This window comes from Callospermophilus lateralis, chromosome 10 (genome assembly GCF_048772815.1).
Source record: "Callospermophilus lateralis isolate mCalLat2 chromosome 10, mCalLat2.hap1, whole genome shotgun sequence".
Taxonomy (NCBI): domain Eukaryota; kingdom Metazoa; phylum Chordata; class Mammalia; order Rodentia; family Sciuridae; genus Callospermophilus; species Callospermophilus lateralis.
In genome coordinates, this window is record NC_135314.1 from 25,705,821 (window position 1) to 25,721,764 (window position 15,944).

Below are 15,944 nucleotides of genomic sequence, written 5' to 3' on the forward strand. Positions count from 1 at the left end.
AAATTTCTCCCCAAGTTTTTCATATTTCACATATCACTGTACAGAAGTATTTTTTTATTTAAATTTCCAATTATATGTTACTGGTACACAAAAATACAAATGATTTTGTATGTTGACCTTGTACTGTTTGACTTTATTTCTTGTTCTTGGTAAGAAAAATATATTTTTTCTTTTTTTGTAAAGTACTTAGAATTTTCAACATAAATAATCCAACCATATAGACAGTTTTGATTTCTTACTTCCCATCCCCATGCCTATTTCTTTTCTTGTTGTATGGCTCTGGTTCAGAATTCCAGTCCAAAGTTAAAGTGTGGAAGACTGACATCTTGATTGTTGGAGAAAAGCATTCAGTTTCACCATTAAGTATTATATTACATGTAGTTTTTTTTTTTGTAATTGGGCTTTATCAGGAGGAGAAAGTTCTTTTCTTTTTCCTAGTTTTAGGTAGACTGCATCATAAGTAAGTGCTGGCTTTTGTCAAATCCTTTTTCTTCATCTATTGAGAAGATTGTATCATTTTCCTTCTTCAGTCTGTTAATATGGTGAATTAAACTGACTGATTTTTAAATAGAAAAACCAATTTTGCATTCCCATATAAACCCCACTTTCTCATGAGATATTATACTTCACATATACTGCAGGATTCAATTTGCCAAAACTTTGCCACTTTTTTCCATATTCATGAACAATACTGGTCTCAGTTTTCTCTTCCTAAAATATATTTTTCTACTTTTGATTTCAGGATAATACTAGGCTCCCATAATCTGTTGGGAAGCTTTATCTCTTCTTCAGTTTTCTGTAAAACTTTATAGAGAACTGGTATGTCACTAGTAAGATTATTTAGCTGTTACCAATGATTGAACCTAGGGGTGGTTAATCACTGAGCCACATCCCCGTGCCTTTTTTATTTTGAAACAGGATCTCACTAAATTGCTTAGGGCCTCACTAGGTTGCTGAGGCTGGGTTTGAACGCGGAGATCCTCCTGTCTCAGCCTCCCAAGCTGCTGGGATTAGGTATGTACCATAGTACTCTCGGCAACTGTGAGATTTTTTCAGTATGATATAGGGTTATCCCATGCTTTTCATTTCTTCATCAGCAAATTTCAATGGACTGTGGCATTCAAGGTCCTTCTCCTGTTGACAGTAATGTATTATTCTGTGTTTTATATGGATGATGTAATGACATCCTACTTTTCCATTCCTTATGTTTGTCATTTACATATTATTCTGCCTTGTTCTTACTCAGTCTATCTAAAAGCTCATCAACTTTACCAATCTTCTCAAAAAGCAGCTTTGGATTCTTTAATTTTTTTCTACTGTTTTTCTGATAGAGTGATTTCTACTCTTTTATTATTTTCCTTTACATCGAACTTGTAAAACACTCAGTCCCTGTTACTTTGTCATAGTTAAAGACAGGAAATCCTAGAATGCCTCCTTTTTTTGTAAAATTAAGGAACACAGTATTGAACTCAACTAAGCACCTTCCCTTCTCTTATAATGATTACCTTCACATGGTGAAAAGTGAGGAAAACATTGTTTATTTGGAAACATTTGCCCTAAATCAAGACATAAATAATATAGGCTAAAAATTAGTAAGCTTTTAGCTCCTTGCACAATAATTTCCACTAAATATTAAGGAGTTAAGTATACTTGTTTTCTCAACATTTAATGTTTTACCATCAGTTTGTAACATTTTATGCCAAAAGAGCACTGAAGTGGAGAAGAATAATTGCACTGAGAATCTATATTATTTTTTGGTCACCTCATGATTACCTTATAGTTCAAATGAATATGAATGTATAATACAGTTTCAATTTCTGTAAGCAATAGGCATATCCACCTAAAGTATTAACTGATTTCCAAATACACTAATGATCTTTTCTTCTCACTTAAGATATACATAATATTTGTGGCAAGCTTTAATAGCCAACAAAAGAAATCCTCTTAGCAATGCACACATATGACATCTCTCTGATTTGATTAAATTAATTCTAAGTGCATTCATATCTTAACATTTGTTTTCAAGCTCACTGTAGTAGTAATAAACATTTTATGAATTAGAAACAACTTCATTATTAAATAAAAAGTGACAAAAGTTACACTGACACCTTTTTAAAAACAGTCTTTATTCACCTCAAGTGAATGTACCACAAATCAGTAATTAATAACTACCTATAATTATCACATTTGCTTCAAAGGTAGCAAATTGTAGTGTGCCCTGTTGTCATGCCAAATTAAAAAATAACTTCATTTATGGAACCATCTTATATAAATTAGTGTCTTTCAGAGAATGAAGTAAGTATTTCAACTCTCTAAGCCAAAGAGACACCAGCAGATTCTGATCCTTCCATTGCAAGAAGCAAACTTCTCTAGAAAGAGGCTGAACACACATTTTCCCACCATGTGCTGAACAGGTTCATAACCTCACAACTAGCTCTGGTATGTAACATGGAAATAATGATTACTGCTTATATAAAATTACAAACCAACATCATCTTACCATGAAAATAAAATAAATTAAAGCTCTGTAAACTATAAAATCCAGGAAATAAAAGGTAAGGAAGACATGTAAAAATAAATTAGTGGAAATAATAATTCTACACAACTCTATACAAATTATATGTATATATACTTCAAGTGAAACATGAGAGCTGTTAATATTAACAAACAACTGTTATAAAGGGAGGCAACAGTCCAAAAAGTTACATGTAAAAACTGTAATGACAGACAGGTTTGCTTAATTTCTCTGGCAGTGTGATCATTTGCCAAGTGGTCTTAATTCCCTGTTCAAAATTATTTATCAGGCTGACACTTTACAGCCCAGAAATGACAGCCTGAAAAGTTGGCTGTAAATCAAGTTCTATTCCCTCTAGTGTACATAACAAATGTTTCACATACTTTGCAGGAAAAGTGGTTTTAAAAATTAAACACTAAAAGGAAAACATAATTTATTAATTTATAACTACCACAATAGTTCACACAAAGTTCAGCACTTTACTGAAGTCTAAAACTTTACCTTCTTTGCCTGAATCCAGTGCATTTCAGGACTAGGGGCTCTTTATAGCAAGATCACTAAAGCCCAGCACTTAAGCACATCATCACCACAGTCAATATTCTATCTATTAAATATGAATGTCTGCTTGCAAATCCTATTTTTTTAATTTCTATTTTTAAAAAAATTACTATCAACTCATAATTGCTAATACCTAATACAGTTACTGTATAACAGGCACTTTTATGCCTTTTATATGTTTTACCTCATTTAATCCCCAGAGCAACTCCATGAAATAATTACTGTTATTATTACACTCTGTAGAGGAAAGTGCACAGAGAGAACAAGTGACTTGCCTTAGGTCCACAGCTAGAAGCCAGGCAAGGTAACTCCAATATCATGTTCTCTTATTTTGTATTGCCTAATTTTAACTTCAAAAAACAAACAAAAAAAAGAAAGTAAAGATTTGTACTGTAAAATTTAAAATTTATTTTTTAAAGAATTCAAAACAACTGAAAAGAAAATTTGATTTTCACACAATTTTTCAGGAAAAACCTGATGAAAGATCTTAAATTATCAATTATACCCTATTAAGTTTATTAAAATTTGACAATCTGAAAAATTAGAAAAAGTTAATAAACTGACCAAAAAAATTGGCATTTAACTGTTGACATATAGGTGAAGAAAAAGTCATATTTACAATATACTAACAAAGATGATAAGTTATTATGGTAGAAATTAATGAGTTGACAATCAAATTCCAACAGTTTCAGATCTAATGAAGCAAATAAATGCCCCAAAGCAATAATAAATGATAGAATATTAAAAAAGCACAGGTACTCTGTTGAAAGGTCTTTTATAATTTTACCTTTTGGTTTCGGGGTAAATCTTGAGCATTTGATGGAGGTTTGTAATTCAGAACTAATCTTCTAAATTCCAAAAGATTGAATAATGACTGAAAAAGAACAATAATTTAAGATAGGAGAAATTCTATAAATAGAATTGTAAAATTGGTGTCAAAAGACTTATTTTTGACAACTCTACTGTTAATATACAACTGTTGCAACTAGCATAAGGCAGCCTATTTTCTCCCTGAGAAAGTCTCATTTCTTATATTCTGATATACTTGATAATTAGCAATATTTAATCTACTGTGAATCAAAAAACTATTCAAGTACAATGTAAAAAAAATATTTAAAGCTGTTATTACTATATATATATTACTATATATACATATATATGCACATATATGTGTGTGTATATATATATGAATACATATATACACACACACACACACACATATATATATATAGAGAGAGAGAGAGAGAAAGAGAAGTTTCCTCAAAATAAAAGATATACAATAAATAAGAAACTTTGTAGACGTTCTATGTTCGTTAAGAATTACCTAGAAAACCTGAGTACAAACAAATTTATTCCACAGATGCTAGGTGACAGACACACAAAAAGATGTATATTATCTCTATGCCCAAGAAGGAGGCAAACACATAAATTTAACAATAGAAATATAACTCCGTGGTACTGATCATTCTGAGAGTATAATGACAACAGATGAAAAATGTTCATAAAAAGGAGGAGTATTCAACAGCTCTTTATGACCCATCATTATGTCATCTTAATAAACATTTATTTAACAATGATTTTTAAAAATGGAAAATATCAGCATTATATCAAATAAATTCACATTATTTTTTATAAAATTTTTAATGGTAGACATTTTACTAACATGAATAAACTGTCTTATAAACTATATTTCTTTCTTGAGTCACAGCTTTTTAAGTTTGAAAATTACTGTACATAAAATCATGTATAGAATTTTATAAAAGATGAATTAGCCTATCTGACAGAATATAAGGTAGAGGCACGAATCAAAGGAAAAACAAACAGTTGGTTATTGGAAAAACTGGATCACTACATATAAGGAAATGGAGCTAGACAAATGGATGGACTAAAGACCAATATATGAAAGATAAAGCCAGTTTCTGATAGCAGAAACTATAGAAAAATATTTGACCATCTTGTAATCTGGAAGGATTTTTTAATTAAACATTATGAAAACATGAAATAAATAATTCATTTTTTCTCTTTGAAATGAGGTTGTCCAGACTGGTCTCAAACTCCTTGTCTGGAGTGATCTCCCACCTCAGCCTCCTTAGCAGCTAGGTCCAGGTGCTTACCACCATTTTTAGCTTATTTATTCATTCTTTTAATAAATACTTAAAGCACACTGCTGTGGTTTGGATATGAGATGTTCCCCAAAATTTCCTGTTTTATTGTTGGGATGTTCAGAGGTGAAGTGATAAGGTTGTGAGAACTGTAATCTACATAGTGGATTAATCCATTTGATGGATTAATAATTTGGAAGGACTATTGTACTAGGTGATGGTTAACTATAAGCAGATGGGGTGTAGCTGGAGGAAGTGGGTCACTATGGAATGTGCCTTTGCGGTTTACATTTCCTCCCTCCCTCTCTGCTTCCTAGATACCATGAAGTGAGCAGAATTCCTCCATTATACCCTTCTACCATTATACTCTGCCTCATCTCAGGCCTAGAACAAAGGAACCAGAAGACCATGAACTGAACTTCTGAAACCATGAGCCCAAAATAAACTTTTCCCCCATAAATTCTTTTTGTCAATTATTTAGATCATTGCAACAAAAAACTAACATAAACTGGACACTAGGAATAGCAAAGAATAAAAAAATATACAGTCTCTACCCTTGTGAAGATTATAATCTTAAAACTGCAGTTAAAACAATGACACTATACGTTATAAAGAAGAAAGGATATGAATACAGTAACAATAGATAAAGATCATGTAAAAGTAATTAGAGCAAATTTTAAAAAACAAAAAAATCTTAAAAAAAAAGATGAGAATCTTTGAGAAAAGGCAGGATTTTAAAGCTGGTAGATGAGGAGAAGTTTGAAAAAGACTTAAGTATGAACAGTAAAATAATCAGAAGAGAAAAGGGGAGTGAAAAAGCAGGGTTTTCAATCATTGGCTGTGTATCACAATAACGTGTGAAGCTTTATTTATTTTATTTTTTTAATTTTTAACTTGTGGAACTTTTAAAAATGCCATTTTCAGGGATATCTCGATAAAGATTTAAAGTACTGGGGCTGGGGATGTGGCACAAGCGGTAGCGTGCTCGCCTGGCATGCGTGCGGCCCGGGTTTGATCCTCAGCACCACATACAAAACAAAGATGTTGTGTCCGCCAATAACTAAAAAATAAATATTAAAATTCTCTCTCTCTCTCTCCCCCTCCCTCTCTGACTCTCTCTTAAAAAAAAAAAAAGATTTAAAGTACTAAAAAAGACTGATGTATCATCAAATAATCAATGGCATATCTCAAGGACAAGATATGCAATGTCACTGAAGTAAGGCAGGAGATAACCTTTGGCAATGAGGGAGTCACCTTTTTAGTATAGTGGTGAAGAAAGAAGAGGTGCAATGAGAATGGGAGTGATGGAACAAAAATAAGGGGGGCAAAGTATGAACAAGGATCCTTCCAAGGAATTTAGAAAGGAAAGTTACTGGCAAAATAGGAGGATTCCAACACTACTTTGATATTCTGAGCTCCCATTGGAGAACATTTTCCTTGTTTCTGAACACCGTTAGAATTTTGTGTGGTGTAGCTGTGAAGAACATTTCAGCCTCTGCTTGATAGAAAATGGTACATTCTTCACTTCTGAAGATTTCTACTGAGCCAGAAATCTAAATGGCCATTTAATTTTTTCCAGCACTTTAAAGACATCGTTTCTGTTGAAAATTCAGTTGGTGACATTGGTTCCTTTATAGACATTTTGGATCTTTTTCTATCTCATTACTCTGTGATTTTCTCTTTGTAGTTTTTTTTTTTTTTTTTCCTGTTTTATTATGATGTACATTGGTGCAGTATTCTTTGTTTCTACTATTTGGTTCCTGTTGTTTCCTGAAGCTATGGTTTGATCTCTCTTTCAGGTTTAGAATATTCTCAGTCATCTTCTCTTCAAATATTATATTTTCATTGTGCCTTCTACTCTCCCTCTGGAACTACATTATGTTTGTACTATTCATTACGTCCAATATCTCTCTTATATGCTCTTATCTTTATTTCATGGCTTTATTCTGAAAATATTCTTCAGACCAATTGTCTAGTTAACTAATACTCTCTCTAGTTGCACCTGATATACACTGTTCAATTCACCCATTGATTTATTTCCTGTATTATAATTTTCTATTTTAAAATGTCCATTTTGTTAGTTTTTTAGTTTAATGTCAAAATTCTCAATCTTGTTTTTAATTCTTTGATGATAGTAAGTACATTATTATAACTAACAATCTTCTGGTTTCCATATAAGTATATTTCTATCATCCAACTTTTTCTTTTTATTCTCCCTTATTTTCTGTTATGGCTGATTTGAGTGCTAAATATTGCATGCAAAAACTCAAAATATTACATAATATCTTCTAACACAAGAGTTTTACATTTGCTTCTAAAAGCTAGACTGGACTCACTTGCAATCCCAAATTATCTTAATTTGATAAAGTCTGTGATTATTTGAAGCTGTATGATTCAGAAACTAAAAAGCCTAAATACTCTCAGTTTTCAGTTAATTGAAGGCTCTCCACTTTAAGAATTCTAACTGAAAGTCTGAAGTGTTCACTAAGACTCCAAATCTGTGAAAAATTTAGCTTATCATCTATTCAGCAGCAACTTCTGGAAATGCCTTAAAGATTAGGTCAGTCAAAATCAACTGAGTGGATACTGTATCATTTTCAAAATTTGTAGAAAATATACCAAAGAGTGACTATTTTAAACTTGTTATGGAACTACGTTGGGAGATAAAACAAAAAATAATAGTAGGCAAGTGAAATAAAAGAACTAACTACTCATCTGCCTCAGTAGAAAACCAAGTCAAATAGAAAAGTGAAGATAACAGAAGAAAACAAGACTGGCTATAGATGTCTTCAAGAAGCAAAGGGCTATGAGACAGCAAGATCTGGGGCTATTCCAATGTGTCAGACAATATTAGCATGCGCTGACATTTAACATAGCCCAGCTGTGCCTTCTGCTCTCAGGATGCTTGTACTTCAGTCAATCAGGAATTACATGACTTATAAGGCTGGAGTTATGTGATTCACCTAGTGTTATATGATAAACCTGGAGTTATGGTTATTTGTATATGCTTTACTATCTACCCTGCAATCCTTTCTAAATACAGTCTCCTAGGTACAATCCTTCTTTACTATCTACCCTACAATCCTTCTAAGTATAAAAGACTTTAATATGTGCCAACACATCTACAATAGGAGTAAACTGAGACTAACTCAGGCAGACTGAGAGGCATGAGCACCTTACTTCTGGACATCTCAGAGGGATCCAAATGAGACAGGTGCTAAAGTGATCAAGAGAATCCACACTACTTAACTAAACACCCCAGAACTAGGGAGGTCAATACACCTCTAAATGCCTCTCTCTGATACACTAGTGAGAGAAGCAGGTATAATTAGTATTTTCTACATAAAAGTTCCAGTTGAACAGAACAGAAACAATTTTGACTAGATAGGGGTTTGATAGCCAAACTGAAATCACAAAAAAATATTACTAGAACCCAAAGATTTAAGCCCATTCTCAGTACAATCTCCAGTTTGTTTGTACTCCCTTTCTGACATTGTTTCCCTATTCTAAAACTTTGGTACCAGTAGCTAAGGCATAAGTATATAAAGTTACACGTTTCGTAGCCTACACCAGCTACCTACTTTGAAGTTAGAGGTTTATATTTCCAGTAAACATCTGGAATTGGTAAATATACTCACAAGGAAAAGAATACCTAGTGTTTCATATAAGTCCTGCCAACTAAGTAAGTTCCACCCAAGAAAATTCTATAAAATCAAACTTTACTATCCAAATCATAATTTGGAACAAATTCCAAGTCTTCAGAAATCAAAACAAATAAATACTAATGCAAGTTTTCTGCTCAACTTCCCTTTAATAAGTGAAAATTTCCATTTATGATAAGCTGTCACATCTCTTTATATCTGAAAATAATGTGAAAAAAGAAAAAAGGATATAGTTACTAAAGAAAAATTAAAAGATACTTAAAATAGTATAAGAGTTAAAAAAAAAAAAAAACTTCACGTGATCTAGACAAATTTTTATGGCCCACCCATAATTTTTCTAAAATCTGACACTTAATGTTTTTCCAGGTTCCCAAAACTCACTATCTTTTTAGGGCACTGTAACCCAAACTTAATGTTAAAAGATTACTTCTTCTATGTGCTGAAATTTATCACAAAAATAAAGAATATCAATTACCTACACTTGCCTTTTAGATAAAAATTTAAAGCTAGTAAAATTACCAGTTTTAATAAACTCGCAGGTAAGAAGACAAGCAATGTTTTTCTAGTCCATTCCCTCCAACCAAAACAAGAACCAAAAAAAAAAAAAACCCACCAAAAATTTGAAATGTAAAACAAAATCTAAGGTAAAAATAGATGGATTACTCTACCAAGTGGGAAAGAAGACAGTGGAAAGTGTTTATCCTATAAAAATAAAAGGAGATTGTTCCTAAATCTATTATTAATAATTTAATTATCACCTCAAGAAGAACTTAACTATAAATATGATACTGAGAAATCCCTATTCTAACTAATGTATATTGATTGTATTTTCTTTTCTCTTGTACTTTTTAAAGAAAAACTTCTAATCACTGAGCCTCAACTATTGGCTGTTATACACTGGGAAAACAACCATTTGTCAAATACAGGCAGCAAAACATATTCATAAATAATCAAATCACAGCCTTAAAACTATATTTCATGTTTTAAAATGAATTTTAAACTATGAAATGTACAAAACCTTAATAAAAAAAAGAACAAAAATTCTCATTAGGAACTCTAAAAAATAAGATACAATTCAATGTCTGAAAACAACACAAAACTTTTAAGAATACAAAATATTAAATATACGCAACTACTCAGGAGATAAAATGCTTTAAGTTTTGTAATCTTATTATCAATATCAACAGAGAATGGTAAAAAATTATGACAACTGTCATTATCAGAAAAAAAAAGTTTTTAAAAAAATCAAAGTGATCAGGTAAATACATTATAAAGAAAATTTTTCAAAATTGAGAAAATCATGGATATCTACACATACAAATATCTTGTATTTTAGAAAAAGTTACAGAACTTTACTAAGGGTAAAGTTTTACTACAGGTTTTCTAAGTTTAAAGAAAAACATGTTATTCTTGATTTATTGTTATTTATTTTTCACATTTTACATTTTTTTACGTTCTCCTAATATGCACTGAAAAAATAACTTATTTGTAAATCTATGCCAACCTCAAATAAAATACCTCTTCATATTGAAAAAAATTATTTAAATGAGTAAAATACTATGAATAACAGTTTCCCAGTTTATCCAAATAAATCCAACCAGACCCACAAAAGCCAGTTGTGGGTATCTTGATTGTAATGCTTCCCTAAATCTGCAAGGAAATATATACAAAAAAAAATTTTCTTCCTACCCCTACAGCAATTCCTAAGATCAAGGATGGAGAAGTACATAAGTAGTAGTCTACTGCTGAAGCTCCACATTGGGTCTGGGGATGTAGCAAAGTTTGAGAGCACTTGCCAAGCATGCAGGAGGCGCTGGGTTTGATCCCACCACCAAAAGAGAAACACATACACACACAAACACACACAGTGGAGAGAAGTGAAGGGATACTACAATCCCCAAACTAATTTACAGACAAGAGCATATTAAAACCTTGCTTTCCCTTGTGCTTAACACAATCTAAAAGAACATAACCCCAGCCCACTTTCAGTTCTATCATGGCCACCAAAAAAAAAAAAAAAAAAAAGAAAGAAATGAATAAAAGATACTTACCTGAATAACAGCACTAAACCAACAAGTATTGCCAACATTTTTTAGCCCAACAGGAGCTTTGTCCTGTCTTTTTCTATCATAAGGGTTTCGAGAATCCCTCCAAACTTCTGTAGGGGTCCTCTTCAAACATGCTTTATTTTCTGCTATGCTGGCTTCAAGAACTCTTAAGCAAAGAGAGAAAATGATTAAAAAAAAAAAAAAGATATTATATAATCTATAGCCTAAGCAAAAGCATAATACCATAAACTTTTAAGCATTTTGATGCTACTCAAACTCTGGATAATGTGCCTGGGGAAGTAACAGTTAATGCTAACTTTACTCAGGCAAAGGTTAGTTTTCTTGAAAAGGCATAGTGGTGGCAATGCCAACAGACCACGTGCAGATTTTTTTTTCTCAAGAAAAAGAAAATTTCAAACTCAAAAAGATAAGTACTATGCAACAAAAAGCATATTATATTGTGTTTCAAAAAATTAATGGCTTAACACCAGGAATATATCACCTAGATAAATCTTCTGAGCAATCACTGAACTAAAGTACATATTTACAATATAATAACAACTTTTTATAACAATTATCTGAATCATCACAAAAATAAAAACTAAACAAACTACACTTTTACCCCTCTATTAAAAAAAAAAAAGATAAATGAGATAAATTATCATGTTCCTTTCAGCTCTAAAAATCTCTAACTCTGTGATAGCTAAATAAAGAAAAAGAAAACATGTGGTCACTTATTAACCCAAAAGTTACGTATTAACCTTTCCAAAATAAACTCACCTATGGAATATGTTAAATGCAGTTCAGCCAGGCAAAAGCAATGCTACTTTCTTTAATGATGTCTTTCTTGCTTGTAAGGATACAACAATGTATCTACAACCATGCGTAATTTCCACATACAAACTAAACATCTGTATACTCCAGAAGTGTGTTACTATTCTAATAAATATAAATAACATTAAAGGGTCTCAAGCTATTTTGTGTTAATTACAAAAACCTCAGCAAAAATGAGTTTTTCCGACTTCTTTGGATTCTCCAGAAAACTTCATTCACTCTTCAGTCATCTTTATCTAAAGAGATTTTGTCTCACCCAAAAAAGTGTCAAAATAATATACTTTTATATCTAACAGTGGTATTTACAACATGACATTAAATAGTAGAATTCCAAAGTTATCTTTATTTGGAATAACTTATGTAAACATGGAACAAAGTCTCTAAAAATGAATACAACATTAAAAAATGGGTAACTATATGTTAAAATGTAAAGATTAAACTAAGCACATTTATTTAAAAAGTGAATTTACATTTCCATCATATTTAAGATGCCCAACATTAGCAGCAGTACTCTTGGCCCCCAAATCAACTTTTACTTCCAACTCCAGACCCCAGACTTTTTCAACAAAAGACAACAGAAGTCCTGTGGAGGTATTTAGATGAATTGGGACAAAAGAAAATCAGAATATATTTAGAATATCCACAGATAGCAGAAAGCAAGTTTTCAAGAACACAAGGGTGAGATAAAAAGCCAAAGAACCAACCTCAGAAAAAAAAAAGTTTTGGTCAAATTGTGTAGTTCAGCATAATAAACACAAAAATAATAATTCAACCAGAACAAGGTGAATTTGTACACAGAAACTAGTTTATGCTCAAAAGAGAAAAGTTAATGCACGGTATACAAAAATAACTAATACACATGGTTTTTATATTTAGAAAATGTATTTCACATTTTTATTGACTTTTATTAATTGAAGTGTTTCCACTGAAAATTTTGGTTCCCTTTTTAACATATACATATGTATATATAAAATAAATCTATTTGTATTCTGGTAAATAGAAGTGAATGAACAAAAACATGTAGGAAATTTCTGAAATCAGGACAAACAATACCACAAACAGGAAAGTACAACCAGTACCAGTGATCATACATGAGACAGATAGAGTGCCCAATAATTGATTAGAATCGGTGGACATATGTAATAACCATTTAAAAGGAGAATTCTAAAGCATATTCTAAAAATATAGACTGGTCAAAATATAGGAAAATTAAGTTTAATCTTGAATCTCCTATTAGATAAACTTCCACTACTGTATTCTAACTACTAATTATAATAAAATATTAGCAAAAAACAAATCTTCTGAATGCCAACAGATGAGATCACACATATAATGAACAAATATATTTATATACAAAAAAATTTATATATATAAATTTTTATATATTTATATATAATTTATATATTATATATTTAAATATATATTTTATATACTTATATATATTTAAATATGTATTTTATATAAGAATATATATATATATATATATATATATATATATATATATACACATATATAATATACAGGTCATATATACATTAGTTATAGAAAATTTGAGGGACAGAATTTCTGTGAAATAAACCCAATCTGCAAAACTTAAAATTTATATATGAATTACAGAAAATAATAATAGAATGGAACTCAGTCTAAGATGAAACTGAGCAAAACTAGGTCTTATATTTTTTACAAGCATCAACAACTCAACCAAAATCTACAACCTAGACTGCCTGGTGATCAAGTTTTTTCTTTTAATTCCAGATCTGGTTAAGATTACTAAGCCCCAGGAAGTTTTCTAAAACCATTTTAGATACAGTTAATTATCTTGTCTCCTTCTTGTGTACCTATCCCCACCCCACTCCACCCCCCGCCAAAAAAATATATGGGATATACAAACAACAAACAGTGCAATGTAAATATTACATTAAATAATGAGATAATGTGTAAGCTCTTTAGTTCCCTTGCCCACACTCTTCTCCCACTGGGTCATGGGAGAATGTATGGCTTCAAATGTACTTTCTAAGATTACCAAGGAGCTTTCCTAAATTGTGTTATACTGTTCTGCAAAGAAAGTTGGAAGAAAAAGGATAGTGATATAAACCAAGACACCACCTTCTAGCATTCCTACATAATAAGTTCTTTACAGAGGTCAAATTAGGTACAAAATGTATTAGCCATTTGACTGGGGCTGGAGAGATGCTTATAATTGCTCACTGCTCCTCAAAGTCACCTAAGATTCAAAAATAAAATAATGCCCATTTCCTAAACCATATTTATATTTGACATAGATATTATTAATATTGCTCAATTTAGTCACAATCTTATTATTCATTATGACAAAAACACAGGTTTTAAAGAAATAGGTTTATTATAATATTCCTTAGCCACCCCATAAGATAGAACTATGGTTCTCAATGTTTTCTTGGTGAAAGAAAACACCATTAAATACATAAAATAAGAAAGCCATAAGTCTGTGATCTCCTTGACTTAAAGCTTTTAACACATTCACTTCTGTGTACCAGCATAATCTTACTATATGCTTCAGCAGGCTTCCTCCTACCACTTCTCCTGGTTCCTAAAGGACTTTAAAAACATTGAGCAAAACTAGGTCAAGGAGTATCTCCCATTAGCATCTGAAAGACAGAAACAGGGATTTCTTTTTACCTCTAGACCATATATGATAACTAGAAGAAAGTAAGTTAGCTTGATTTTTTTTCTTTTAAAATTAAAAGCCAAACCTCTTTGCCCATGTGGTATTCTATTTCCAAGATTTTCACGTTCTATAACCCAGTTACTTTCAACATAAATACAAACTTTTATGAAGTGAAGTCCTACATAGGAGTTACTTCCCTGGTCTTACCAGTGATACTTCCCAGTATAATGTATGCAATAGCTAGATTTCAGGCATTATAACTGAAAAGGGGGAGAAAATAAATGTTGCAAATCCTAGAGAATTCAGAGAAAGCCAATAACAAAATGTAACATTCTGAGAGGCAAACTCATCATTCACAAATAAAAAATCCAACCCCCAGCACACATCACCTGCTTTCTTGTTTTCTTAACACTGGTTGTGACCTTGACATCAATAGTAGAACAAGACAACAAAACATTTTGCTGTCTCTTTTCCTCTCACACACAGTAAAGTTAAAAATATCTCACTGCAGCTTATCTAAGACTCTTGGTGAAGCATTACACTCACTGAAAAACATGCATCATTTAAGCTGCAAAAATCAATCAAAAATTTTAAAAGGAATTAAGGAAAGAAGAAAGAGAAAAACAAAAGGTAGAAACGATTTAAAAGAAATTATAATAAAGTAAAAACTTGTATTCTGATTGAGATCACACTAAACCCATAAATCAATTCAAGAAAAAGTGATGTGTTTTACAAAGATTGGGTTCTTCAAAATCCCGTGTACATTCTTGAATGTATTTCAATGATATTTAATAATTTTTCTTATGCTTTTCAGCAGAAGCCAGAGCCCAAAACATGCTGGACAAGCACTCTACCACTGAACCACATCCTCAACACAATAATTTCCTTCTTGAAAGTGCTTGCATATTTTTTATTATATTTACTTCTGATCTTTAAAAGATGTGGGGGGGGGCAGTAACCAGGATTGCCTAGACCTTTTTTTTATTTTTTATTTTGAGTCAGGGTCGTGCTAAATTACTTAGGGCCTTGATAATTTGCCAATCAATATTAATTTGAACTTTGTGATCCTCCTGCCTCAACTAGGATTACAGGTGTGGACCACCATATTCAACTTTTAAAAGATTTATGAGTTATAAATGGTATCTGAAAACAGAAAGGAATATATAAATATATACACATATGGATATATTTTAATATAAAACTCAAAAAATCATGTGAATGAAGTCACATAATAGCTACTCTCTAATGTCAGGTTTCTTTCTCACATTTTTTAAGGATTCCTTCACATTTTTACAAGTAGTAGGAAACTATTTTCCATAGACTGCTTAGAATTCCATCATGTAAATATACCAGCATTGTTTAGCATTCTGTTCTTATAATATTTGTTTATTTCCAGGTTTTAATTACTATAAAAAATCCACTATAGTTCTTTCTCATAGATCTATATTTAAGAGTGGAAAATGTTGAGTTTTAAAATAGCATATGTTGAAAGTCATTTAAACTCCACATTTCCCAAAATGCCACCATTATATATTCCCACCAGCAGTAGATGAGAGCTCTAGATGACCTGCATGTGCT

The 15,944-nt window shown here is 31.4% G+C and overlaps 1 protein-coding gene across 2 annotated transcripts in view; it reads right to left on the bottom strand.

The window, feature by feature from the left end:
* Window positions 1-15,944, bottom strand: part of Usp25 (ubiquitin specific peptidase 25) — a 139,994-nt gene that overhangs the window by 77,493 nt on the left and 46,557 nt on the right. For both annotated transcript variants that reach the window (XM_076868800.1, XM_076868799.1), the window contains exons 5-6: window positions 10,889-11,051; window positions 3,861-3,947 (exon numbers count right to left, since the gene is read on the bottom strand). In XM_076868800.1, coding sequence (XP_076724915.1) covers window positions 3,861-3,947; window positions 10,889-11,051 — 250 coding nt within the window. The remainder of the gene's footprint in view (window positions 1-3,860; window positions 3,948-10,888; window positions 11,052-15,944) is intronic.